Source organism: Suricata suricatta, chromosome 16, assembly GCF_006229205.1.
Source record: "Suricata suricatta isolate VVHF042 chromosome 16, meerkat_22Aug2017_6uvM2_HiC, whole genome shotgun sequence".
NCBI classification, from domain to species: Eukaryota; Metazoa; Chordata; class Mammalia; order Carnivora; family Herpestidae; genus Suricata; species Suricata suricatta.
This window is the reverse complement of record NC_043715.1, coordinates 17,086,433-17,111,532: the sequence shown is the minus strand read 5'-3', so window position 1 is coordinate 17,111,532 and position 25,100 is coordinate 17,086,433. Positions and strand designations below refer to the sequence as shown.

The 25,100-nt window shown below is 44.0% G+C and overlaps 3 protein-coding genes and 1 pseudogene across 7 annotated transcripts in view; 2 read left to right on the top strand and 2 right to left on the bottom strand.

Annotated features, from left to right (window-relative positions):
• SLC7A6 (solute carrier family 7 member 6) overlaps positions 1 to 5,850 on the top strand; it is a 36,053-nt gene extending 30,203 nt beyond the window's left edge. For all 3 annotated transcript variants that reach the window (XM_029925154.1, XM_029925156.1, XM_029925155.1), the window contains exons 8-10: positions 1,798 to 1,947; positions 2,056 to 2,239; positions 2,706 to 5,850. In XM_029925154.1, coding sequence (XP_029781014.1) covers positions 1,798 to 1,947; positions 2,056 to 2,239; positions 2,706 to 2,800 — 429 coding nt within the window. In that variant the 3' untranslated portion in view covers positions 2,801 to 5,850. The remainder of the gene's footprint in view (positions 1 to 1,797; positions 1,948 to 2,055; positions 2,240 to 2,705) is intronic.
• Positions 5,851 to 6,473: 623 nt separating this feature from the next.
• SLC7A6OS (solute carrier family 7 member 6 opposite strand) lies at positions 6,474 to 17,336 on the bottom strand. Its single transcript, XM_029926473.1, has 5 exons — positions 17,108 to 17,336; positions 16,677 to 16,967; positions 10,535 to 10,738; positions 8,318 to 8,435; positions 6,474 to 7,242 (listed from the first exon to the last, which is right to left on the bottom strand). The coding sequence occupies exons 1-5, from the start codon at positions 17,294 to 17,296 to the stop codon at positions 7,112 to 7,114; spliced, it is 933 nt and encodes a 310-aa protein (XP_029782333.1). The 5' UTR covers positions 17,297 to 17,336; the 3' UTR covers positions 6,474 to 7,111.
• On the bottom strand, positions 14,140 to 14,683 carry LOC115280880 (annotated as a pseudogene).
• Positions 17,337 to 18,994: 1,658 nt separating the features above from the next.
• Positions 18,995 to 25,100, top strand: part of PRMT7 (protein arginine methyltransferase 7) — a 43,603-nt gene continuing 37,497 nt past the window's right edge. For all 3 annotated transcript variants that reach the window (XM_029926471.1, XM_029926470.1, XM_029926469.1), the window contains exons 1-2: positions 18,995 to 19,034; positions 22,145 to 22,322. In XM_029926471.1, coding sequence (XP_029782331.1) covers positions 22,228 to 22,322 — 95 coding nt within the window. In that variant the 5' untranslated portion in view covers positions 18,995 to 19,034; positions 22,145 to 22,227. The remainder of the gene's footprint in view (positions 19,035 to 22,144; positions 22,323 to 25,100) is intronic.

Below are 25,100 nucleotides of genomic sequence, written 5' to 3'. Positions count from 1 at the left end.
GGAAAAAGACCTGAAGGAGGACTGTCATTTTCTACTTTGCACTAAGGTATTACATATATAAAGACCAACAAAGGCCTTGAGAAAGGCCTTACTCCAAGATTTGGAAGACAGTTTGTTTATTTATTTTTTGTCACTTAGTTCTTTTCTGGTTTCATTACTTAAGTTGAAATTTTGTATTCATCTGGAATTTCTATATTAGTGTATGGAGTGAGGGGAAAATTCACTTAATTTTTTTCCTCAAATGGCTAGCCAGCCATATCAACAATATTTATTGAATATTCCACTTATCCACAGTTTAAAATTCTTGTATAAAAATAATAGCTAATTTTTAGAGTGCTTCATATGTGCCAAGTACAATTATACCCCTTAAGTAGTATCGTCAGCTTAATTAATCCTCTGCATCAGCATCAACCTTCATTATTTAGCTTTGCTTTGAATTGCTGAAATCTCTTCTTTTTTAATGTTTATTTATTTTTGAGAGAGAGAGACAGAAAGAGAGAGGGAAGGCATGGGGGAGGGGCAGAGAAAAGGGGACAGAGCATCTGAAGTGGGCTCCCAACTGACAGCAGTGAGCCCCATGTGGAGCTCGAACTCACAGACCACGAGATCATGATCTGAGCCGAAGTCGGACGCTCAACTGACTCTGCTACCCAGGCACGTAGAATTTCTGAAATCTAAAGAGAGACTGAAGATACTTCTATAGTTTTTTCTCCTCCCCCCTGGAGTTTTCCTGGCAATTCCATTTGTATTTCTCTTTATGAACTTTGTTATTTTGTCAAAATAACATAAAATCTTCTCAGTATTTTTATTAGGACTGGATTGAGTTTATAAATTTAGGAGAGATTTGACATCTTGTCTTTGAATCATCTTTTTTTAAAAATTTTTAATGTTTATTTAATTTGAGAGAAAGAGAGAGAGAGAGAGAGCGAGCGAGAGAGAGAGAGAGAACGAGTTGGGGAGATGCAGAGAGAGAGAGAGGGAGACACAGAATTCGAAGCAGGCTCCAGGCTCTGAGCTGTTAGCCCAGAACCCAGTGCGGGCTCGAACTCACGAGCCGTGGGATCATGACCTGAGCTGAAGTCAGACACTTAACCAACTGAACCACCCAGGTGCCCCCTTTGAATTATCTTTCACCCCACTTTTTCCAATACAGTCCCCCTTCTCTCCCCAGAATGGGTTCTTTTTGTTTTAAATCCTTTGTTGATAATTTAGGTGAAAAGATTAAATGGGGAAATTCCATAATCTTGAAGTTTAAGTAAATCTGACCTTGTCCCAGGGCTCTAGTCCCTGATTTCTGTCTTCTAGGACTTTTTTGTTCCAGAGGGAAAACTCTGTCATACCTCTCTTATCAGGGGTATAGATCCGTTTTGCCAATCTGCATTTCTAAGACCCCAGGACAGTGAGTTGGTTCTGGAGGCATTTCCTCCATTTGTGTGCCAGGTGGTTGGGACTCAGGAGTAATGGTCTCCAGAGGGCAACATGGTTTCATGTTGAAGTTGACGCATCAAAGTGAGGAGGGCCGAACTGTCTGCCATCAGAAGGGGAAAGGAGTCTGGCTTGTTATTGAAATGCTTGCAAAAAGAAGGGAGACATTGTGTGTAGGAAGGGCCAACAGAAGAGGGAGAGATGCCACCTTGAAGGTTAATGCAGAGAACTGACCTGATGCCAAGGGGTCACTGAAAAGAACTGGAGCTAAATCAGCAAGGAGTGGCAGATCTGGTACTGATTGCTGGGTGGTTGGAGTCTCCTAGGGTGGCCTGTCGGTAACAATGCCCACTCCTTCTCCTCCTCCTCCAGTGTACCATGACACTTATCTACCTCACTGTGGAAGACGTTTTCCTGCTCATCAACTACTTCAGCTTCAGCTACTGGTTCTTCGTGGGCCTGTCTGTTGCTGGACAGCTCTACCTTCGCTGGAAGGAGCCTGAGCGGCTCCGGCCTCTCAAGGTCAGTGACTGGACAGACTAGGAGGGGTGGGCCGTCTCTTCTAGTGAAATATCTGTACCCTGTTCCTGCAGAGCACTTTACCTCATATCTCACCTCTCTCCATTTCAGCTGAGCCTGTTTTTCCCCATCGTGTTCTGCATATGCTCCTTGTTTCTGGTGATTGTGCCTCTATTCAGTGACACCATCAATTCCCTCATCGGCATTGGGATTGCCCTCTCTGGGGTTCCTATCTACTTTGTGGGTGTTTATCTGCCAGAGTCCCGGAGGCCACTCCTTTTTCAGAATGTTCTGGGTAAGTTTCTTTGCCCATCACTCACTGCCTGTGTGTGTGTGGGGGGGGAGGGGTACAGGTGTGTACAGTGTGTTTAGATGTGTACAGATGTATGCAGAGGTGGGAGTAGTGGCTAAAAGCTTCCCCTATACTAGTGATAAACTGGAGACCACGTGACTTCTCCCATTTTGATCATGACATGAGCACTTCAGTTCTAACTTTAGAGTCCTATTTTTGGGTTGTTAAAACACTCTCTCCTGAAAGTGCAATCCATGTGGGGAGACAAGGAGTCATGCATCACTTTCTGGTTGAGCATGGAATGGAGGTCAGGGAGGCTTACGGGGGTAAGAGGCAGAGTCTGGCACATGATACCCAAGGGACAAGTGGGAGGGCGCCAGAGATGTGCTTTCATCAACTTTGTGGTATTCATATTGGGATTGTAGCTAATCGTCAGTTTGCTGAATTCTGTTCTCTATTTTTCATTTAGCTGCTATCACCAAAGTCACCCAGCAGCTTTGCTTTTGTGTCCTGACTGAGCTTGATGTAGCTGAAGAGAAAAAGGTTGAAAGGAAAGCTGACTAGAGGCCAGAGGAGATGTCCCTTGAGGCCTGGAAGGCCAGCCACGGCTACCAAAGTCCAGATGACAAGACTGTGCAGGCCCAACTCTCTTGTTCTAAAGGAGCCTGTGGGCCACATTACCTAAGGGGGCTCAGAGCCAACAGTCTGCTCAGGTGGTCAGAGCAGACTCAGGGTCTGAGGCCAGCCTGAAAATGGGAATTGTATAGAAAGTGGTGGTGGGGAGGGCTTGGGGTGAGGGCAGTAGTTATTTAGTTTTGTTTCTGGTGAGTAGGTGCAGCTTACCAAACACTTGGCAAGTTGCACTGGGGGAAGAGGGAGTGCTAGGTTAATAGCTGCGGCTGGTGGTTCTGAATTTGATATGTGAGGTTTGAATCAGAAGTCTTTACAACAGGGGCTGCTTTATGGAAAGCTTTCCTCTGAGCAGGTCCAAGCACCTGACTGTAGAGGCCTAAAATGCTACCATTTCTTCCTGTGACTCACAATCTTTCCCTGGAAAGACGGTTGTATTCCATTATTTATTGATATTATTTAATCCAGAACCCCAGTTCTAGCAAAACATTGGTGTTCATTCATCGACCAGATGCAATAAGCTGATTGTGTTTAAAAATTCAAAGCACACCAAATTGAGTCCCTCTGCCCGTAGAGGTGTCTCTGTGTGGTGGTGGATCAGACTCTGACCAGATTTTTTTGCTTGGTTTTAGCACATTCTCCTGTTGAGTCTTAGCTACAAAGGTGAACTTTAAAGATTTTTTTAACTCATGTAGTAGATATCAAGTATCTACTAACTATAGTTAGTAGGTCACAGATTATAAGCACCTGGCTCGAATCAGCAAGGACAAATGAACAAATTCATGAGTCAGAAGTCTGGTAATATTGCTATTTTGAAGGATAATCCTTTATTTCACTTAAGACCTTAGGTCTTTGTTCTAGATGATAGATTACATTTCTGGGTTTCTGGTATGAACTTTAAGAGGACATGAACTGTTTTAGAATTCAAGTGGATTACCTGAATTCTCTCAGCTGTCAATGGCTTAGAGACCATCTAAGACCATCTCTAAGCCACCAAAATAGCTTGTTTCTTTCTATTAGGGCCGGTGTGAGGGATGCTGTGCAGACCCATGCAAGCCCACCTTGGTGCTAGAAGTGGTCATTTCCCTTTTCTGAAAACTTCACACCACGCTGCATGCTCCTCTTCCATCCCCAACACTGGGCTTTGTTTACACTCTGAGCTGTCTTGGTGTGGATCATCGGGATAGTGCATTCCTGTCCCGTCTGCCTCCCGTTGCTGGAGGTTTGGTGGGCCTGCAGTCTCAGGAAGAGCTTGGTACTTGTGTGGACTTCTTTTTTCTCCCTGTGGAGATCAGTGAAGACTTTGGCGGAGGGAAAGCTGCTTCAACCTCAAATCTGGCTCCTCACCAGACTGCCTGATTGGAAGCAACTAATTCTGGTGCTCAAGCTGCGCTTTAGTATCCAGGTCGGGCCAGAGCAGGTTTGGCCTAATGAATGTTCCTTTCCTCATGGGCAGCCATGGTTGCGGTGGACTGTGCAACTATCCTGTGATGTGTCCAGACACTGTCATCCTGGGTCCAGAGGAAACTGCTGGCTTGGCTCATCCCCTGCCTGGACTTCTTATCCTTTGGTTTTAGAATCGGTCAGTTGTAAAGACAAGAACTATCAGGCAATCTCCAGTTCTGACCATTCTTTTCCACCAAAAGGCCTCAGTCGCAGCCAGGGGAGTGACCTTGGTCATACTTGCTCAATAAAGACAATCAGGAGCATGAGCACAGTGGTCTTCGGTTCAGGGCATGCATGGATGAGAAAATGAGAGGACATTCTTACCGTCATGGGTGGGGGCAATATGGAGTCTGTGCAAAGGCTGACTTGCCTAGACTATGTAAACATGACTCCTGTCTGAGCCAAGATGGCACCTTTCCCAGGGATCCTCTGGAACTAATCATTGAAGTGGTGCGTGCCTGTCTTGAGGATCCCTGACCAAGGTTTTAGCTTTCTATACTGAAGTAAATGACAAGCTAGTCCCAAGAACTTGCTGTCCCCCATGCTTCTCCTGGGGGAAGCATGGGCCTCATACCCTAAGTGACCCCATACAAACTTAGTGAGCCATGTCATCCCTCTCTCATTACTGGATGGCAACTTCATTCTTCCCCTCTGTGCTGGATAGACTTCACCCAGGAACCCTTCTGTGGGAGAAAAGCCAGACTCCCTACCGCACTCAAGCTTTCTGGTGGAATTAAATTTCTGCAAGGTCTTTGTTAGTCTCCTTCAGTCCTTCTCCTGGTGTGCTAATCCCTTTTGCAATAGGTACAGTACGTGAGGTTGTCAGCCCTTTAATGTTGGCAGACCTTAATGAGTATAGAAACAGCAGTGAGCACATTATAATGGCACTGAGTAGTTTTTAATCCTGTTTCTATGCCTACAGGAGACATGTAAATTGCTGCCTGTTACTTGCAGCACTGAATTGTACCTTTGTGGATAGTTTCTAGTCACAAGAGTAGAGCCTGTGTATATACGGAATTTAATCATTTGGCAGGTTTAACATAAGTACAGTAACTAATATAGGTAAAGACCCACAGAAGGAACAGAGAGTGAAAGAATAGGTGGAAGCAGGTTAGAAAAAGAGAGATACTTAAGAAATTTTAAAAGATGTGGAAAGAAGACATCCCTGTGCAATTCACATTTTTGATGGTGAATCTGTGCCACAGGGCCGGAAGGCACATTTCGATTCAAAGGTTCTCTGTATTATTTTCCTAGACCTGTACTATCCAGTATAGTTAACTATTAGCCATATGTAGCTACTTAAATTAAGAAATATTAATTCCTCAGTTGCACTGGTCATTTTTTAAGAGCTGAGCCACATATGACTAGTGGCTACTATTGCACAGTACAGATATGGAACGTAAGTATTGTGCATGAAGTTCCGTGGGACAGTGTTCTCTTGGAAGAATAAATGCCAACTGAGATGGTATGGAAAGTAGGGATAGAGTTTGCTTATAGGGAATCCAAATTCTGATAATAAAACTGGTCCTGTTAAATCACTTTTTGCTGAGTGCTATGAATAGTCAACATTTCTCATTGGAAAGCTAAGTTCAGGATATGCTTTCTTTTCCTCACTTGCCTAAAGTCCTTAGTGTCCAAGGTCAATCCTGAAACTGCGGTCTTACTAACCACCCCCCCCCCCATTTTTGGTGGAGAGTGGGGATGGGAGATAGGAAGTACAATGGGAAAACATGTAAAGCCATTCAGATTTAAAAGGTTTTTTAGGGGGGAGGCAGCTGAATGAATCAGTTGGTTAAGCGTCCAAGTCATAATCTCACCATTCATGAGTTCGAGCCCTGTGTTGGGCTCTGTACTGACAGCTCAGAGCTTGGAGCCTGCTTCAGATTCTGTATCTCCCCCTCTCTCCGTCTCAAAAATGAACAAACATTCAAACAATATTTTATAAAAAAGGTTTTTGAGGGGTGTCTGGGTGGCTCCGTCCATTGAACAGCCAACTTTTGATTTCGGCACAGATCATGATCATACCGTTGTGGGATTGAGCCCGTGTCAGGCTCTGCTGATCGTGGAGCCTGCTTAAGATTCTCTCTCTTCCTCTGCTCCTCCCCCACTCACACTGTCTCTCTAAAAAAAAAATAAAAGGTTTTCAAAGAATTACTTTCTCCCATATTTAAAGTTAGTTTTTATTAAACACAAGAGTATCACATTCATACATACCCTGTTCTCTCTGGCACCAGTGCCAAAGGAAGACAGCAGTCTTTACAGCCATTATCAGAGTTGGGAAGCAGGGAGGTAGAGACAGCTGTTAACTTCAAACCTCTCAGAGGACAGGCAAATTCCACTTTCCTCTCTATGGCCACAACTATCCAGTCTATGCTGCTATAAGGGATCCACTGTAGCCCTTCGAGATTCCAGCAAAAGAAAGGCTTCAACCAGAGGCAGGTGGCCTGGTAGTACAGGAGCTAAATCTTAGTGCTAAGGAAACAGGAGCCCCTCCTCCACTTACTGGCCTTAGTGTAGGAGGAGAATGGGAAAATCCTCAGACCAGGAAGTTTCATTTTTACAGCAATTTTTTTTTTTCAGACTATAGGGTCACTTTTGATTGAGGCAAAGGGGCCCTACTGTTACTGAAAAAGATATACTCCTTTAGCACAGGTTTTCACTGGTAGAAAGGTGCTGTTGGACATGCTTTTTCCTTCTACTTGTTATGCTAAGAAACCCAAGGATGTTACTAGGGTGGCTGAAGCTGCAGTCAGAGCCTGCAAGGGCCTGTGATAGAACCTCATAGATCTCTCAGGATCATCAGTCTGAATCCAGGTCATCGGGGCTGTCATAGCCAAACTCCTTCTGCACATCCAAAGGGTATTTGCTCCACATCTGTGGTCTGCTGTTGCCCCTTTCCTCTTCACTGAAGCTGCCGTATTCATCAGAGTCTAGAATGATAAAAGAAATGGGCTCTGAGTTTCTAGGTGACCATGACAACTTTTACCATCTCACGAAGGTCTGGTTTTTTTGTTCTCTATTCTAAAATATTTGCTTAGTAAAGAGAATTTTGAATTAAGAAAAGTGGGGGTGAGGGGGGCGCCTGGGTAGCTTATTCAACTAAGCATCTTACTTTGGCTCAGGTCATGATCTCATGGTTTGTGAATTTGAGTCCTTTAGTTTCTCTGTCCCCTTCCTCTGCACTGCTTGTGCTCTCCCTCTCTCAAAAATTAACAAAGAAAAAAAAAAGGCAATCCTATTTTTGGCAATCTCTACCATCTAAACCAAGTCCCTAAACACTGGAATATTTTTTCATTTCTCCCCTAAGTATAAGATTTTTTTTGTTATAATAGTTGTAGTCATACTGTAAATATAATTTCACATCTGCTTTTAACATATCACAGGCACTTCCCCAAAAGAATATTCCATACTTTAATTGTTCCTCTGTTAACAGAGACCAAGAAGTTCTTTTGGTTGGCACAAAGAACATAATCATTGAAGGAACTTTATCATGAGTATCTTTTCTTCCTCTTTCCCTGGGGTACCATATCTGTGTTGCAGCTTTCTCAAAATAGTACAAACACAGCAGCTTCTTGAGAAGTTAGATAACTGATATGTCAAAATCCTAGCTCTGCTACTACTGGCAAACCTCTCTAACACTTTCCTGACTGAGCAAGACACTGAACTAGATGTTTCCCTTAATCTCCACCACTGAGGTTAGTGAAATATTCTCTTGTTTTCTGGAGACAGGATGAGGCTCAGCAAGGTTGAGTTCATGTCCCCAAGACCCACAGATAGGCAATGACAGAACCAAGGATTTGAACCCAGGTCTGACTGACATTAAAACCCCAGCAGACCCCCTGGAAACACTGGTCCTTGGGGCCCCTAGAGCTCCAATGGCTTGTGGGTGAGTTGTTGGGAACTCAGTGGCAGAGAAGAAAAGCCAGTTAAGATGTATGTGAACTGTGCTCACACCTGTCTTGGATCCCACCAGTCCCTTCCCATCCAAGGCTGCCACCCATGTACCTCTGGAATCTTCATCTCCATCACTGTCCTCTTCTGGGTACTCATTGCGCCAGTTACTCTCACTGTTCTCATCATCATCATCTTCATAAATGTCTTCTGGTTGCTGGTCATCATTCACCTGCACATCTCAACACAGTCATGAGTGTAAGTCAAAACCTCTAAGGTTGTAGGCAGGAAACTATTAGCAGACCAACTTAGAAATCATTTAAGAGCACTGTGTGAAAAAGAGGCAGCCTAGGAGCTGCTTTGAGTCTGTTGCACAAGAGACTAGAGTAACCTTAGGCTACAAGATTGTGAAACCAGCCCTATTCCCCAGAGTCCAGCTCCAGGCATCACAATCCTGATAAGATAGGATAAGCTCCACCAGAAGGGAACACAGCAGGCTGGAGAGGAGAGACAGCTCTTAGCAGATGATGGCAGTGATCTTCAAACTTAAGAAGGATAGCCAGGTGGGAAAGGGATTAAATGGATTATGGGTGATGCCAAAAATCAGAACCAAAACTTGAGTGTGAGGGCCAGGAAGAGGGGCTCTGCAATGATCCAAGATGGCTGCTTGACTGTGAGACTATGGTTGCAGTGCAGGTATGGGATAAATATGTCTCTCACCATTTTAGAATTTGTTTTAAGAATGATAATGTCACGGGCGCCTGACTGGCTCAGCTGGTTAAGTGTCCTACTCTTGATATTGGCTAAGGTTGTGATCTCATGGTTGTGAGGTAGAGCCCTACATCAGGCTCTACACTGAGCATGGATCTTTCTTGGGATTCTGTCTCACTCTCTCAAAATAAACAAACAACATCAACAAAAAAGAATTGGAATGCCAGGGTGGCTCAGTTGAGCACCTAACTTTTGCTCAGGTCATGATCTCATAGTGCCTCAGTTCGAGCCCCACATTGTGCTCACTGCTGTCAGTGCGAAGCCTGCTTCAGATCCTCTGTCCCCACCCCGCCAGCCCCTCCTCTGCTGGTGGAAAAAAAGAATAATGATGTCAGGGGCACCTGGGTGACTTAGTTAGTTAAGCAACTGACTCTTGATTTTTGGCTCAAGTCAAGATCTTGTGGTTCAAGAGATCAAGGCCCCTGGCAGGCTCTGTGCTGACAGTAAGGACCCTGCTTGTGACTCTCTCTCTGCCCCTCCTCTTCTCATGTGCGCATGGGCACGCTTTCTCTCTCTCTCAAAATAAATAAACTTAAAAAAAAATGATGTCAAGGGGTGCCTGGCTGGCTCAATCAGTAAAGCATATGACTCTTGATCTTGGGGTCATGAGTGTGAGCCCCACAATAGGTATAGAGCACACTAAAAAATGTAAAAATAAAATTAACAACTTTTTTTTAACATTTATTTACTTTTGAAAGACAGAGAGTGAGTAGGGAAGAAAGAGAGCTACAGACAGACAGACAGACAGACAGACACACACACACACACACACACACACACACACACACACACACAGAATCTGAAGCAGGCTCCAGGCTCTGAGTTGTTAGCACAGAGCCCAATGCAGGGCTCGAACCTACGAACTGTGAGATCATGACCTGAGCCAAAGTCAGACACTACACGGACTAAGCCACCCAGGCGTCCCAGAATGTTAACTTTCCTTATCCAAGGCTTCCTCACTTTTAAGATACAATTTTAAAAAAAGATCTTATTACCACTCATGTTAAGAATTTCTGGTTTATTTTCTCTTTATTTTATTATAAGCCCTCATGTTTTTCACCAAGATCGGATGGTATAAACAATAAAAATGATATTGGAAACCTTGTAAAAGATCTATTAAGTGTAAAAATTATCAGTGTAGACTGTTGTTTCCAAAAATTTTTTGCACTAAACCCAGATTCCTAGGAAGCATTTAGAATGAATGCTTCCATTAAAAAAAAATTTAATGTTTTATTTATTTTTGAGAGAGAGAGAGAGAGACACAGTGCAAGCAGGGAAAGGTCAGAGAGAGAGAGGCACAGAATCTGAAGACAGGCCCCAGGTTCCAAGCTAGTTGTCAACACAGAGCCCGATGCGGGGGCTCGAACCCACGAACCAGGAGATCATGACCTGAACTGAAGTTGGATGCTCAACTGAATAAGCCACCCAGCCACCCCTAAATGTTTCCATTTAAAAAAGGACAAGAGGTAAGAACAATCTTGAACCCAGTGGACACAAAGCACCCTGACCAGAGAATTGCTTAGGCAACCTCAGGCCCCTCACCCTCATGCGTCCCCTTACCAGTTCCCACTCCTGGCTGTAGGGCTGCACGGAGAGGATGTTCTCAATCCATCCTGGAGTGGCCATCTCCAAGTAGTAAATGTCATATACATAGTCATCCTTCTGTTCCTCCTGGTGTCCAATTCTTGGTCCATCCTCAGATACAGCCAACCGCTCACGGATCAACTCTATGGAATTGCAGAGGATCACTTCTGGGTCAGAGGTCTGTAAAGAAATCAAGAGATAATACATACATAATCTAAACCATGGATGTTCCAAAGGAGGAATCTAAGATTTGAGTGAAGGAAGCCTCTCTACAGTTGTCTATGTTAGAGTCAAGATTCTTATCCCCATGTCCTACAAGTCTCTTCTTAATTAGCAATGAAGTTAAAAAGTTAATTATCTCTAAAAACTTAATGTGTAGTTTTTCTTTTGAGATAGACACTTAAGGTAGGCTCCCATCCTTTTGTGCTTGGCTGACAGAAGAGAGCACATGGGAAGATGGGCCTGGGAAGAGGGGGAGCCGAGGCTAGTCTTGTCGCCACACTGTTTAAGCTCCTTCAGTATGATGCTCTTCCCTTAGGGATCTGCATTTTGTGTGGCCTCCTATAGGTGTGCAAAGGCGATTCCTGGACTCCTGACTACCACCACCTGGCTTGCCCACAATGAGGTCCTGCTTTTTTGTTTTCCAGTATTTTTTTTTAAATTTTATTTATTTATTTATTTATTTATTTATGTTTCTTTTATTTATTTTTGAGAGACAGAGAGAGACAGCTGGAGCAGGGGAAGATCAGAGAGAGAGGGAGACACAGAATTTGAAGCAGGCTCCAGGCTCTGAGCTAGCTGTCAGCACAGAGCCCGATGCGGGGCTCGAACCCACGAATCATGAGATCATGACCTGAGCCGAAGCCGGACACTTAACCAACTGAGCCACCCAGGCGCCCCTCCAATATTTTTTAAATGCTTGTTTATTTTCAAGAAAGTGTGTGTGTGAGGCAGGGGAGGAGCAGAGAGGGAGACAGTGGATCTGAAGTGGGCTCTGCACTGACAGCAGAGAGTCTGATGTTGGGCACAAACTCATGAACTATGAGATCATGACCTGTGCCAAAGTCAGACACTTAACTGACTGACCAACCCAGGTTCCCCAGTGATGTCTCAATTTTAATCACAAACCAGGAGTGAACTCCCCTATAATCCTTCTGCTAGAAAGAACAGCTCAGGATAGATTGCCCCAGAATAGAACTGGCCCAGGGAAGAGGTACTCGAGTGCCACAGGCTGCATCATCCAGAGTAGCACAGGTCAATTTGCAAACCCAGGGGGACATGCTACAAATGACCCCTCTCAAGGGGTTCATCGGAGGAGGCTGTGTAGCTCAAACCAGATACCATTCTGGGGGGAATGGGGTGTGCTGCATAGCTAAGGCAGCTAAAGGGAGACTGGACTTAGAAGAATTAATTTCCTTGCTCCAAAGTCAAAAGGAACTAGAGATGTCAGTTTTTGTGCAGGCCCTTGGCCAACCTCAAAGCTGTTCACAACAAAGTTCTGGCTCTAATTCACAAGCCCCCCACCCTTAGTTCAGCAAATTATGCAGCCATTAAAATATTTACAAAGACTAGCAAACAGAAAAATGCCATAGAATTTTATACTCTGAAGACAATAAACCGATTTTATTCCAATACCTTTCTTATGGGAGTATAATGGGTGATTTTTTCCCCTTTGTACTTTCCTGTATTTTTTCTTAAAAATAAATTCTTTTTTAAATGTTTATCTATTTTTGAGAGAGATAGAGAACACAAGCTGGGAAGGAGGTAGAAAGAGGAGACACAGAATCTGAAGCAGGCTCCAGGCTCTGAGCAAGCAGCACAGGGCCCGCCATGGGTCTCAAACCCATGAACCGCAAAGTCATGACCTGAGCTGAAGTTGGTGGCTTAACCAACTGAGCCACCCAGGTGCCCCTCCTGTATTTTTTCAAAATTTCTATAAAGAACATATATTATTTTAAAAAAAGAAAAATTCTTTTTTAGTCTATGTGTATGCTGGTATAAACATACATCCTATCTTGCCAGTCTTTATGGTTATCACTCTAATGGTAAAGGTAGTTAAGTATGTCAATTTCTCATAGTTTTTACCCTACATATACAATGCTGCAATGAACGTGTTGTTTCCTGCATTTGAAAAATGGGGATAAAATACCTACCTCATAGAGTTTGCATGAGGAATGAAATGAGTTAAATTAAAAGAAAACATAATAAGTACTTAGCATGGTGCTTAATGCACAGTAATTACTTATAAACCAATAGTAGCTTTTGTTAGTACCACAGCGGTTTGCTTCTGCTGAATTATTTCCCTAGGATAAATCCTGGGGTTGAGATCACTTGATAAAATGAACTAAGCCTTTTCACTTTAAAAAAATATATAAAGATATATAGAGCAAGAGAACCTTAAGCAAGCTCTGTGTTTAGTGCGGGCCTGACCTGGGCGCTTGCATTTGATCACATGACCCTGAGACCATGACCTGAGCCAAAATCAAAAATCGGAAGCTCTAACAACTGAGCCACTCAGGTGTCCCAGAACTTTTTCACTTTTTAAGATTTCCTATTAAATAGTACTTTGTTTGCTTAAAGTTTAAATGGTGTCAAATTAATGAGAAATGTGGCAAAAAATGCTGTCATTACTTTTGTTAAGTTTCTTTATGTGTGGATGGCTTAGAATCCAAGCAATACAATAAATTTAAATAGAAGTGCTTGGGTGGCTCAGTCAGTTGAGTCTTTGACTTCAGTTCAGGTCATGTCACAGTTCATGGGTTCAAGCCCCACATGAGGCTTTGCTCTGACAGTGCTCAGAACCTGATCTGGAATCTCTGTCTCCTTTCTCTGCCCCTCCCAGACTTGCACACATGCATATGCATGTATACTTTCTCAAAAATAAAAACATTTTTAAAAACAATTAAAAAAAATTGAAGTAGTTTTAAAATAGGTCCCAAGCTATTTTTAGAAATGCTGATATTTAAAGCCATGCTGCTTTCCAAAAGCCTTGCATCAATTTTAAACACTATAATCATGCACCATTTTATTTTTATTTTATTTTATTTATTTTTGAGAGACAGAGAGTGAGCAGGCTAGGGGCAGAGAGAGGAGACCCAGAATGTGAAACAGGCTCCAGGCTCTGAGCTGTCAGCACAGAGCCTGATGTGAGGCTCAAACTCACAGATCATGAGATCAAGACCTGAGCCGAAGTCGGCCACTTAACCACCTGAGCCACTAGGCGCCCCAATCATGTACCATTTTAATCATAGCTTTGCCAGCAGTGCTATCAACCTTTCCCCTGCTAGTCTACTAGACATAAAACCCCAAGTCTGCTTTCAGCTTAAATCCATTTTTTAAAAAATAATTACTATGGGCAAGTATTTTTTTAAACCTTTGATTAATTCTACAGCTGTGTTTTTGAATAGCTGTTTTAAAAGACAGTCCTGAGGGGCGGTTAAGCATCTGGATTTTGGCTCAGGTCATGATCTCCTGGTTTGTGATTGAGCCCCCTGTTGGGCTCTACACTGACAGCACAGAGCCCACTTGGGATTTTCTCTCCTACTCTCTCTGTCCCTCCCCCACTTGCACTCCCTCTCTCAAATAAATATTAAAAAAATATTTATGGTACCTATAAAAAGAGACATGAGACATTTTTGCTTTCTAATAAATAAGGTAGTGGCCAATTATTACTCCTTAGTAGCTCTTTTGAGATAAGCTATCAAGTCTGCCCTTTTCCCTGTCTTCTTAATGTCAGTGAAGATCATTTCTAGTCCAGGGATGTACTTCTTGAGATTACCTAGATACTCCATCGGTGTCACTTTTCCCCAGTGTTGCCTTTGTTCTTGTTGCCATCTCTGTAAGAAAATCCAGCGGCCTGTCCTACCTTTCACCCAAATGGACCATGGAGATTTGACTTAGCCTTGTGTTTGCCTTGCCTCTTGTTTCAAGAGTAAGACACTGGGCCCACTTCTGAACAAAAATCTTGCCTTTCTCAACATCGCCCACTTTTAAATTGCTCTTTCTTCACATGGAAAATGAAGGTATCTACTGGCAAGCTGGATGTCCTGCTTTCTGACATGCAAACATTTTTGATGTGTTTAGTTTTAATTACATTGTTTGGAAGTCTGTGTTCACATCCTTCATCAGTTTATATACTAGTTTTTCTTATAAAATTGAATGAGCTCTTTGATTGATTTGATTCCACTGAACATTGGTTTACTTTATTTTTTTTCTTTTTTTTTATGTTTTTTATTTATTTTTGAGAGACAGAGAGACAGTGCGAGCAGGGGAGGGACAGAGAGAGAGGGAGGTACACAATCTGAAGCAGGCTCCAGGCTCCAAGCTAGCTGTCAGCGCAGAGCCCAACGTGGGGCTCAAACCCACAAACCGTGAGATCATGACCTGAGCCGAAGTCGGACACTCAACCAACGGAGCCACTCAGGCGACCCTGGTTTACTTTAAAGTTATTTGACTTGTAACTCATAAATCAATTTTCAATTAATTTGGTAAAAGATGTGGCTATCGTCACCATGCACAAATTGTTATCCAAGCATCATGATTAAATGTTTTTTGCTTGATGTATTTGGAATTAAAATTTCGGTTTTTATTTATTAAAATTTTTTTAATGTTTATTTTTGGGGGGGAGAGAGAGAGAGAGTGACACAGCACAAGCAGGATAGAGGCAGAGAGAGAGAGGGTGACACAGAATCTGAAACAGGCTCCAGGCTCTGAGCTGTCAGCACAGAGCCTGACCTCATGAACCACGAGATTATGACCTGAGCCGAAGTCAGACACTTAACTCAATGAGCCACCCAGGTGTCCCAAAATTTCAGTTTTTAAACCTCAAAAACTTAAAAGGAGTGAAGAGTGAAGCTGATTAAGTTTTTTTTTTTAAGTTTATTTTGAGAGAGACAGAGTATGCAAGCGGGGGAGAGGCAGAGAGCAAAGGGGACAGAGGATCTGAAGAGGGTCTATACTGACAGCAGAGAGCCTGATGTGAGGCTTGAACTCATGAACCATGAGATCATTACCTGAGCCAAAGTCAGAGGCTTAAGCAACTGGGCCACCCAGATGCCCCAAGTTTATTTTTTTTTTAATGCTCATAAATATGGGGAAACCTTAGTTTGACAGTTTTCTATTTCTATAGTCTGAATACATGTGGTAAACTTTATTTTTTGGGACTTTAGTACAAAACAAATTTAGTAAGTCTAACAATGGAAAGAACACTGAATTAAATATGAAAAGACTTGCATTCTAGACTTAAATCTGCCTCAAACTTGATTCACTAGGGAAGACTAGTCCTTTAACCTTCCTTTGATGAGTTTTTCTATTTGTTTTATCTTTATGTTGCTCAAAACCCTCCAGTAATTACCGAGCTAAGGGTGAAAGGCAATGTGTCCTTAAAGTACCTTCAGGATCAGGGCATCTGGGTGGCTCAGTCAGTTAAGTGTCTTACTCAGGTCCTGATCTCGGGTTCATGGGTTTGAGCCCCATGTAGGGTTCTGTGCTGACAGCTCAGAGCCTGGAGCCTGCATTGGATTCTGTATCTGTCTGTCTGTCTGCCCCTGCCCTGCTCTGGTCTCGGTCTCTCCATCTCTCGGCCTCTCTCTCTCGTTAAAACAAAATGAAAACAAATGTACCTTCAGGGTCAAACAAGAATCCTTTCCCAAATTCCTTATCTTCTCCCCCAGTTCACTGAGCTCCAGGCACAATGATCTTGAAAACACCAAACTGCTTTTCCCTCACATATCCACAGTGTTTTGCCATTCACCTCCTCCAAGTCCTCACTGAAATGTCATTTTCTGAGACCCTCTCTGAAATGGAACCACCCTTTTCCTGTCCCTCCCTTCCCTGTACAGCCCTTATTAAATTTGTTTAGTTTTTCTCCTCTACCTGAATGTTAAGTCCTCAAAGCCATATCCACAGAACCTAAGAACAATGCCTGGCACATAGTGGACACTCAGTAAATAAGTGTTGAATGAATAACCTAATCTGTAAAAGGAGATTATCTCGGCTGATCATCCATCAGTAAGGCGAAGCCGTGTGCCTTCTCTTGACTGTGTGCTGCCTTAACGCCCAGACTCCTGGCACTATCTGTCCGCGGAAGCCCAGCGCTCTGCTCCGGGCGGGTACTCACTTTGGAGGAGACTGCGGCGGCGGCGGCGGCGGCAGTCTCTGCGTCTCCTTCCTCGTGAACTAGGTCGAACAGCTGGAAGCTTGCGTCCTCCGTGGCTTTTGGGTTTCCCAGCGCGTCTTCGGACTCTGGGCTACCCGACGGAATTCCTGAGGATCGGCGGCTAGAGATCACCCTGTAGCGGCCTTCCTGTCGGCTCTCCTGAGCCGAAGCGCGGAGTTCTCGGCGGATACGCTGCTGGCTGCCCCGGGAAGGCCGGAGGGCGGCTCGAACGAGCGCCTGGACTGGCTCCTCCTGGAAGGTGGTAGTGAAGAGAAGCCGGCGTAAGTAGTCGGTTCGTCAAGGGGTCAGGGATACAATTCCCAGCCCCACACCCCCTCCCCCGGCTGCACCCTAAGATCCCCTTCAAACACCGGCACCATCCCGCCCAATACCTGGGAGCGCACGGTGGCCACCAACTGGAAGACATTATTCTCCAGTCCTCTTTCCACATCCTCGGGAGGATGGGCCGCCGACTCGACTGCGCCGCTCCGCAGGCGTTTACAAGAGAGAACAAGAGCTTCGACAGGCTCTGCGCTGCGCTTCCGCTTCACGCGAAGCACTGCAGTCCTGCCGGCCTCCATACCAGCTGTCACGGAGGACTCTGGGAACCCGCGGGGTCCCATGGGAGAGCCTTTAAGTTCCGCTTCCGGCCTCGCTCCCGGCATGCTCAGCGGACCCTGAGAGATCCCGCCCCCGCGCGCCAGCTTCGGCGTGGTGGAGGTGGCGGCGGAAGTGAACAGAGCTGTACCTGCGGCGGGTGAGGCGCTGGGTAGGTTGGGTAGGTTGGGTTGCAGTTAGAGTCCCGGTGCAGCCATCACCCGGCCCTCTGTCCAGCGGCTCCGGCCGACGGACCTGGCGTGGGCGTTCTAGGCCGCCGGGGTATGCGTCTTTTCTGGACTCTCGAGGACCTTTCTAAAGTCCGTATGGGACAGTTCGGAGCAACTGGGCCGCCAACAGAACTGGGATACCGTTGGGCCCCGACTCTGCCCTTCTGTAGGGTGATCTCTACCGAGACCTGGATTTTAGTACTTGGTGTCTCCCTTCAGCTACAGAAATTCGAACCGCAATCATAACGAAGATCCAGCCATCACACCCTTAACTGGCCCGCGCTTCTCTGATTCAGGGAGCTGCTGATGGGTTCGCTTTTCCCAGTCACTGTGTTCTGAGTAGTTGGAAATCAGTCCATTCACTACCCTAGCCAGAAGGGCCCTAAAAAGCGTACATCTGACGTGGACATTTTTGTGCTTAAGACCCTTCAGTGGTTCCCAGTGCGGTAAGAACAGTATCCAAACACCTTTCCGAAGCCAACATGGTCCAGTGTGATTTGCAGTAGTCCACGCTTAATCTATCGTTACTCAGTACTTTTGCTGGAAGTGCTTCAGTTACTCAGGCTTTTGTCGGTTTTGCTTATGTACACAGTTCTTTTTCCCTTTAGGGCTTTTTCTTGGAAAAGTAGGGGTAAGGTTTCCAGAAACATAAAAACTACTCCTCTCTCTTACCTTGTAGGGCTCAACTTAAAGCAGTCTTCTTCAGAGAGTCTTTCTATAACCTTGTTAATTCTCTTCATATCACCCTGCCTCTTTCCTTTCTCGCCCTAACATAGTTTATATTGTATATTTAGTCTCTCCCTTATTAGAATCTAGTCTCTTGGAGGATAAAGATCTCCTTTATTTTGTTTATGGGAGTTGACCAGTCCCCAACGCAGTGTCTGGCATTGTATAAATTTTACTAGACTTTGAATGAATGAAGCAAATATCTGCTCTGAAATCTGACTGGTAATCCACTTAGGGCTTGGCATGGTGGTTTCCATTCTCGCCTTGTAAACTATCCTGTGAGTTCACAAGTCTTGTAGTATGAGGAAGGGGTCAAAGCAGCACCCAAATCTGGAATGTGAGGCCCTTTTGGGAGAGGACAAGTCATAATAGTAAAAGGGGTTTATCTGTAGAAGATGTGTAGTACTCACTCAAAGAGGTTACAAGACATGGTTCCCATCCTCAAGCATTTATGTAAATTTATGTAAACTAGTAACTAGTTTACTGGTTATGGAAAAACTATAGTCCTATTTATAGCTTAAGCAAAAGCACATAGAAAGAGGGAATTCCATAGATTAGAGTTCTGTATTACACTTTTAACCTCAGAATTGATCTCACATGGCCCCCAGGATAAGGGTTTTGGGACTCTGCACAGTATGTACCCCACTGACTTGTTTGACCCCTTGTTCAGTTTCTTTTCTTTTTTTAAGGTTGTCTGATCTTGGCCGCAGCAACTTTTTCTGAGCTGTCAACACAGAGCCTGATGCGGGGCTCGAACCCACAAGCGGTAAGATCATGACCTGAACTGAAGTCAGAAACTTAACCGACTGAGCCACCCAGGCTTGCCTCTTGTTCAGTTTCACTTCAGCTAAACTGGTTAATTAACGGTGCATGCCTGGCTGAGCCTTTCTGATCTGGTGAAGTGCCCTCCCCCTCCCATGCTCATCCAAATCCTAGCCCATCTTTTAAGCCTTTTCTGAACATTCAGCCAGATATGGTCATTTCTTTCTACTGTGGCATTTTTTGGACACACTTCTCTAAAGCGCATTACAGATTCTGATAGTTGGAGATACTCTTTAAAAAAAATTAACATAGAGGTTCACAGCTGATTGCAGCAAAGCTTTTTAACCTATAGGTTGTATGGGTGCTTGGATGGCTCAGTCGGTGGAGGGTCTGACTTCAGCTCAGGTTCACAGTCTCACAGATCATGAGCTCGAGCCCCACATCGGCCTCTGTGCTAACAGCTCAGAGCCTGGAGCCTGCTTTGGATTCTGTGTCTCCCTCTCCCAACCCCTCTCCCTCCCCTACTCATGCTCTGCCTCTCTGTCTATCAAAAATAAATAAATGCTAAAAAAATATTTTTTAATCTATGGGTTGCAACTCACAGGTAGAAAGTGAAATCAGGGGCACCTGGGTGGTTCATTCGGTTAAGCTCAGATCATGATCCCATGGTCGTGAATTCAAGCCCTGCATCAGGCTCTGTGATGACAGTGCAGAGTTTGTTTTAGATCCTTTCTCTCTGCCTCTCAAAAATAAACATTAAAAAATGTTTCTCAAAAATAAAAAATAAACATTGGAAAAAATTGTGAAATCAGCTTAGTGGATCATCAATTTAAAAAGAATAATGAGGGGCGCCTGGGTGACTCGGTCAGTTGAGTGTCCGACTCTTGATTTTGGCTCAGTTACAGACTTTGAGTCCCGCATCAGCCTCTGCGCTGACAGTGCAGAGCCTGCTTGGGATCCTTTCGAGAGAAACTTGCCCATGCATGTGTTTTCTCTCTGTCTCTCAAATAAGTAAACTAAAAAAAAAAAAAAAAAAAAGAAATACTGTAGAATGTATCAAAGGGCTTTGCCCATAGGAAGACTAAATACTGTTTAGTGCACATGTACATATGTGTGTTGTGTCTTTACATAAAGTATATTTCTTTCTGGTGTTGCCAGAAAGCTTGGGAGCCACTAGATGAGAGGATGAGTATACTGAGGTTTTTAGAAGTAGAGTTTCACTGAAGGACAAATTGACTACTTTGAACCGGACCACTGACTGCCTGAGTCTTTTCAGAAAAGATGTTTTCCCATCCTCTTTTATAAGAATTAAGTGTTTAGCCTAAATAACTTTGAAGAAAGGCAAAAACTCTGGTCAGTAAAATGCCTTAGGGACGTTTAGGGACCTATGGAGTAGGCATTCTTTCTAAGGTTTGCTGAACATAGAACAGTGTTTAACAAGAATGAAGGGGAGTATAGAACACTTGAGGTTTTCTGAAGGTAGGAGGGAGGGTGCTGGTAGTGCCTGTACCTGCTGAGAGGTGCCTTCAGACTTTGAGCTGTGGTGTTTCTGTCAGAAACAGATCTCTGCAGAAATAGAACATACAGGACGAATCTGGAAAATTTGAAGGATTTTTTAAGATGATTTTTTTTTTAATTATTTAATCTATATTCAATGTGGAGCTTGAGCTCAAAAATCCAAGATCAAGAGTTGCACACTCTTGGGGCACCTGAGTGGGTGGCTCAGTCAGTCGGCTTTGGCTCAGCATCTCACGGTTTGTGGGTTCAAGCCCCGAGTTGGGCTCTGTGCTGACAGCTAGCTCAGAACCTGGAGCCTGCTTCAGATTTTGTATCTCCCTCTCTCTGACCATCCCCTGCTCGTGCTGTCTCTCTGTGTCTCTCAAAAATAAGTAAAAACATTAATTAAAAAAGAGTTGCACACTCTTCCAACTGAGCCAGCCATACATCTTTTGGTGAAGAATTTTTAAAAATTAGTTTTTAAGTCAAATATTGAGTCGGTAAGAAGTAATCATTATTAAAAGTGGTAAGTCATAAAGAAGGACACCACCCAGTTTTATTTTTTGTTTAAGGTTTATTTTTGAGAAAGAGAAAATGCAAGTGGGGGAGGGGCCTAGAGAGGGGGACAGAGGATTCTAAGTGGGCTCTCTGCTTTCAGCAGTTGGGGGCTTGGGCTTACCTGACCCAAAGTCAGATGCTTAACCGACTGAGCCACCCAGGCACTACCCCCACCCCCACTTCATTTTAGAAGAAACAGTACCCTTACTTTGAAGACCCCTGTATGGCCCTCCTTGATCCCAGCCTTTCCCCTTCCCTCTTATGGGTCACCACTGCCCTTTCCCTGCTGTGCTTTTTAGCGTGATCCCTGAAGAATACATTGTTTGGCATCATTATAAATTTTATAAAAATGTAATCCTGCATGTATCCTGTTATTTGCTTATTTTTTGGATCAACATAATATTTTTGGGATTATCCACACTTCCTAATAGCTGTGATCTATGTGTTTTGATGAAAGTTTTCCTAGTTTGTTTGAATTGCTTGTATTTTTCCTTAAACTAACACACTTAAGCACTACCCCAGTCTCTTTGTTTCTCCTTTCCAGTTAACCACCTGTTTCATTTTGCTCTATTTCTCTTCTCATCTGCCTTTACCTTGAGGCTGCATCCAAATGCACCTGTGAGGCTCATTTAATCTAAAATCACTGATTACTGCCAGAGTTTCCAGACAGCTTTACGAATTTATGTATTATAGTTTTTGATGTTATATGCTGAACGTAAAACCAAATAACTCTTGCTGGAAAGATGAAAATATTGATTTTTTTTTAAGTTTACTTATTTATTTTGAGAGAAAAGGAGAGAGAGAATCCCAAGCAGGCTCCACGCTGTCAGTGCAGAGCCTCAGCATAGGACTCAGCCCCACGAACCATGAGAACATGCGTGTGCTGAAGTCGGACACTTAGCCTACTGAGCCACCCAGGTGCCCCTAAAATACTGATTAACAAATAATTTCAGTGGCTTTGACACTTGTCTATTTTATGATTTTTTTTCCCTTTTTTTTTTTTTTTTTGGTCTTTAAAATTACTTCTCTTTACGCTTTGGGCATTTATGATGTGAATAGATTTCTGACAATTAGACCTGTCCACAAGAAGTGAGCTGGCAAGGCTGCTTTTCTGTGCTAAAACTGAGAAGCTGATTGGCACCATGAAAGTCTTCTGCGGGCGGGCCAATCCCACCACTGGATCAGTGGAGTGGTTGGAAGAAGATGAGCACTATGATTACCACCAGGAGATTGCAAGGTAACAGGGGCGTGCTCACCATTGGTTGCAGCTGGGTGGGGCACTTGATCTCAAAGCATGAGCCCAAGAATCCCATCCAAATGTGGAATGGGCGTTACCCAGTGCTTCTATTCAGGGCAGATGTTGGTCATGAGCAGGTCTGCTTAGCCAGGTAGGTTTGTGTGGGAGTTAGGCAAAGTCATTTATTGGGGTCTCATAGGATCCGTCTAGTAGAGCAGAGAGGACCCAAGTCAGTAGTACTAATGACTAAAACTAAAGAGTATGAAATTTAAGCATTTACTTGTGTCACTGAAATGGGGGCACATTTGTCATATGGTTAAATTCTCTTCAATGGAAAATGTGAAAAATGCATTCCCTGCCCCATCCCCCCGACTTTGGAAGGAATATTTAAAACTGTGAGTGAGTTACTGGTTTTTAGCAGTCATTAAATGCATACAACATACTAGCACTGTGACAGACCTAATGAAGAAGATAAGGTTCCCATCCTCAAGGAAGATGAAGTTTTGTGGAAGAGACAGACATAAAAAATCATGACACAGTGGAGAAAGGCCGCTGGAAATGGGCATAAAAGTTCATGAAAGCAGCAAGAACCAGCTGGGCTGCGGGGTGATAAATGAGTGATTTTCCAAATCTAGAAGAAGGGAAGTTGCTTTCTGAGCAGCCAGGATCACGTGTAACAGTTTGGGGGATTGCCAACAGTTCGAGGCATCTGGAATATGGTACAAAAACAGGGCTGTGGTGAGAGGGTACTGCAAAGGTAGGTAGGGTCATATGAAGGGTCATAGCAAAACGTGGGAAGAGGAGCATGAGGGTAAGTCTGGGCTCTGTTGTGTCTTAACTCTGCCATCAGCTAAACTCCATAACTTCCTTGAGCCTCAGTATGATACTCTATGTCTCGATACATGTAATAATGTACATTTCACCCTATAAAGCCTTATTTTAGGGCTGTTTGATGGGTGAGTGAAATACAATGTGTGGTGTAGAATAAGGGCTAAAGATACTACCTTCTTTCAAAAGATTTTGGACATCATTTTCTGAGCGATTGTGATGTTAAATGGGGGAGAAAAAAGATTAGGCAGCATTTTGGAACATTTACTGAGAACAGTGTGGAAAGTGAGTTGAAGGGAGTAGAAGCCGTTTGGGTGGATGTTGGAACCCTACAGGTGAGGCAGTGGAGGTGGTGAGATAGCTTTCAGGGAGCTTGAGTTTGATAACTCATTGGTTCAGTGGTGGAAGGAGAGAGAAAATTCCAGAGGCACCCAAGATTTCTGGTTCAGGTGACGAGGAGCTGTATTCCATGACAGGGATGACCACCGGAAGTATGGGTGTTGCTGGAGAGGAGAAGGGGATGGAGATTAGGTATCTGGGTTTGGACATCCAGGTAGAGATACCAGTGGGCAGATAAACATGGGTCTGGAGTCAATTTGCAGTTGTTAGAATTCAAGATGGAAGAGATTGCAGGCTCTGAGGGAAGGTGTGTGATGGGAAACGCAGAGGGCTGAAGAAAGAATGTTGGAATAGAGGAGGCAGGAGAACCAGGAGGGAATGGCCAGTAAATGGAAAAGAGGATAGTGTTTCGGGAAGAGAGTGTCCAGCAGAGACAGAACTCCTGGATATTAGTGATGGAGTGGGTTGGTTGTGCTTAGGCACAGTGATGTGTGTGGAGTGGTGGGAGAGGGGATGGTGAGGCTGTGAAGATGGGACCAGAAATGCCTCTTGAAAGGTGGGGAAAGACAGAACCAGATTTCAACTAAGCATTCGTAGGTGGGTTCACATGTAAAAAGCATGGTGTACCATTAAAACAAAAAAATGCTATTCTTCTGGTACAGTGCTCCTTGAAGTTTAAAATATCAACTGCCTGTGTCACAGTTGTGTGGGGAACCAGTTCAAGTGCATATTTCCAGACTCAAGCCCAATTTTCTGTTTGCATATATCATGGGAATCTGCATTAAAATTTTTCTTTAGAATTTTTATTTATTAAAAAAAATGTTTAATTTTGAGAGAGAGAGAGAGAGAGAGACAGCACGAGTGGGGGAGGGGCAGAGAGATAGACACAGAGACACAGAATCTGAAGCAGGCTCCAGGTTCTGAGCTGTCAGCACAGAGCCAGACGTGGGGCTCAAACTCACAAACTGTGAGATCATGACCTGAGTCAAAGTCTGATGCTCAGGTCAATTGATAGCCATCCAGGTGCCTCCACAGTCTACATTTAAAATAAGCTCTCCTTAGGGCAACTGGGTGGCTCAGTCGGTTAAGTGTCTGACTTTGCTCAGGTCATGATCTCACAGCTCATGAGTTCAAGCCGTGTTTCGGGCTCTGTGCTGACAGCTCAGAGCCTGGGGCTTGTTTCAGATTCATTTCCCTCTCTCTCTTCTCTCTGCCCTCCCCTGCTCGCACTCTGTCTCTCTCTCTAGAAAAAAAAAATTAAGCTCTCCACGGGTGCCTGGCTAGCTCAATCAGTAGAGCATGCAACTCTTGATTTCAGGGTCATGAATTTCAGCCCCATGTTGGGCATGAAGCCTACTTAAAAAAAAAAAAAGTGATTTTGACATTGACCTGAAACTGGAGGTCCTCTGTTTAGTGAGAGCTTTAGCTCTCACCTGCAGCTCTTAGAAAGCATCTTTGGGCTGGGCCTGCTGAATTCTGGGGATTCCCAGACCCTTCCAGATTCTTCCAGAGATTATTCAAATTTGTGAATTACTGTGATAGAAAATATGGATAAGCAGCTCTCTTCCTTTCAGCGCCTGTAGTTTGGTAAACTCTTGGTTCTCTCTGATG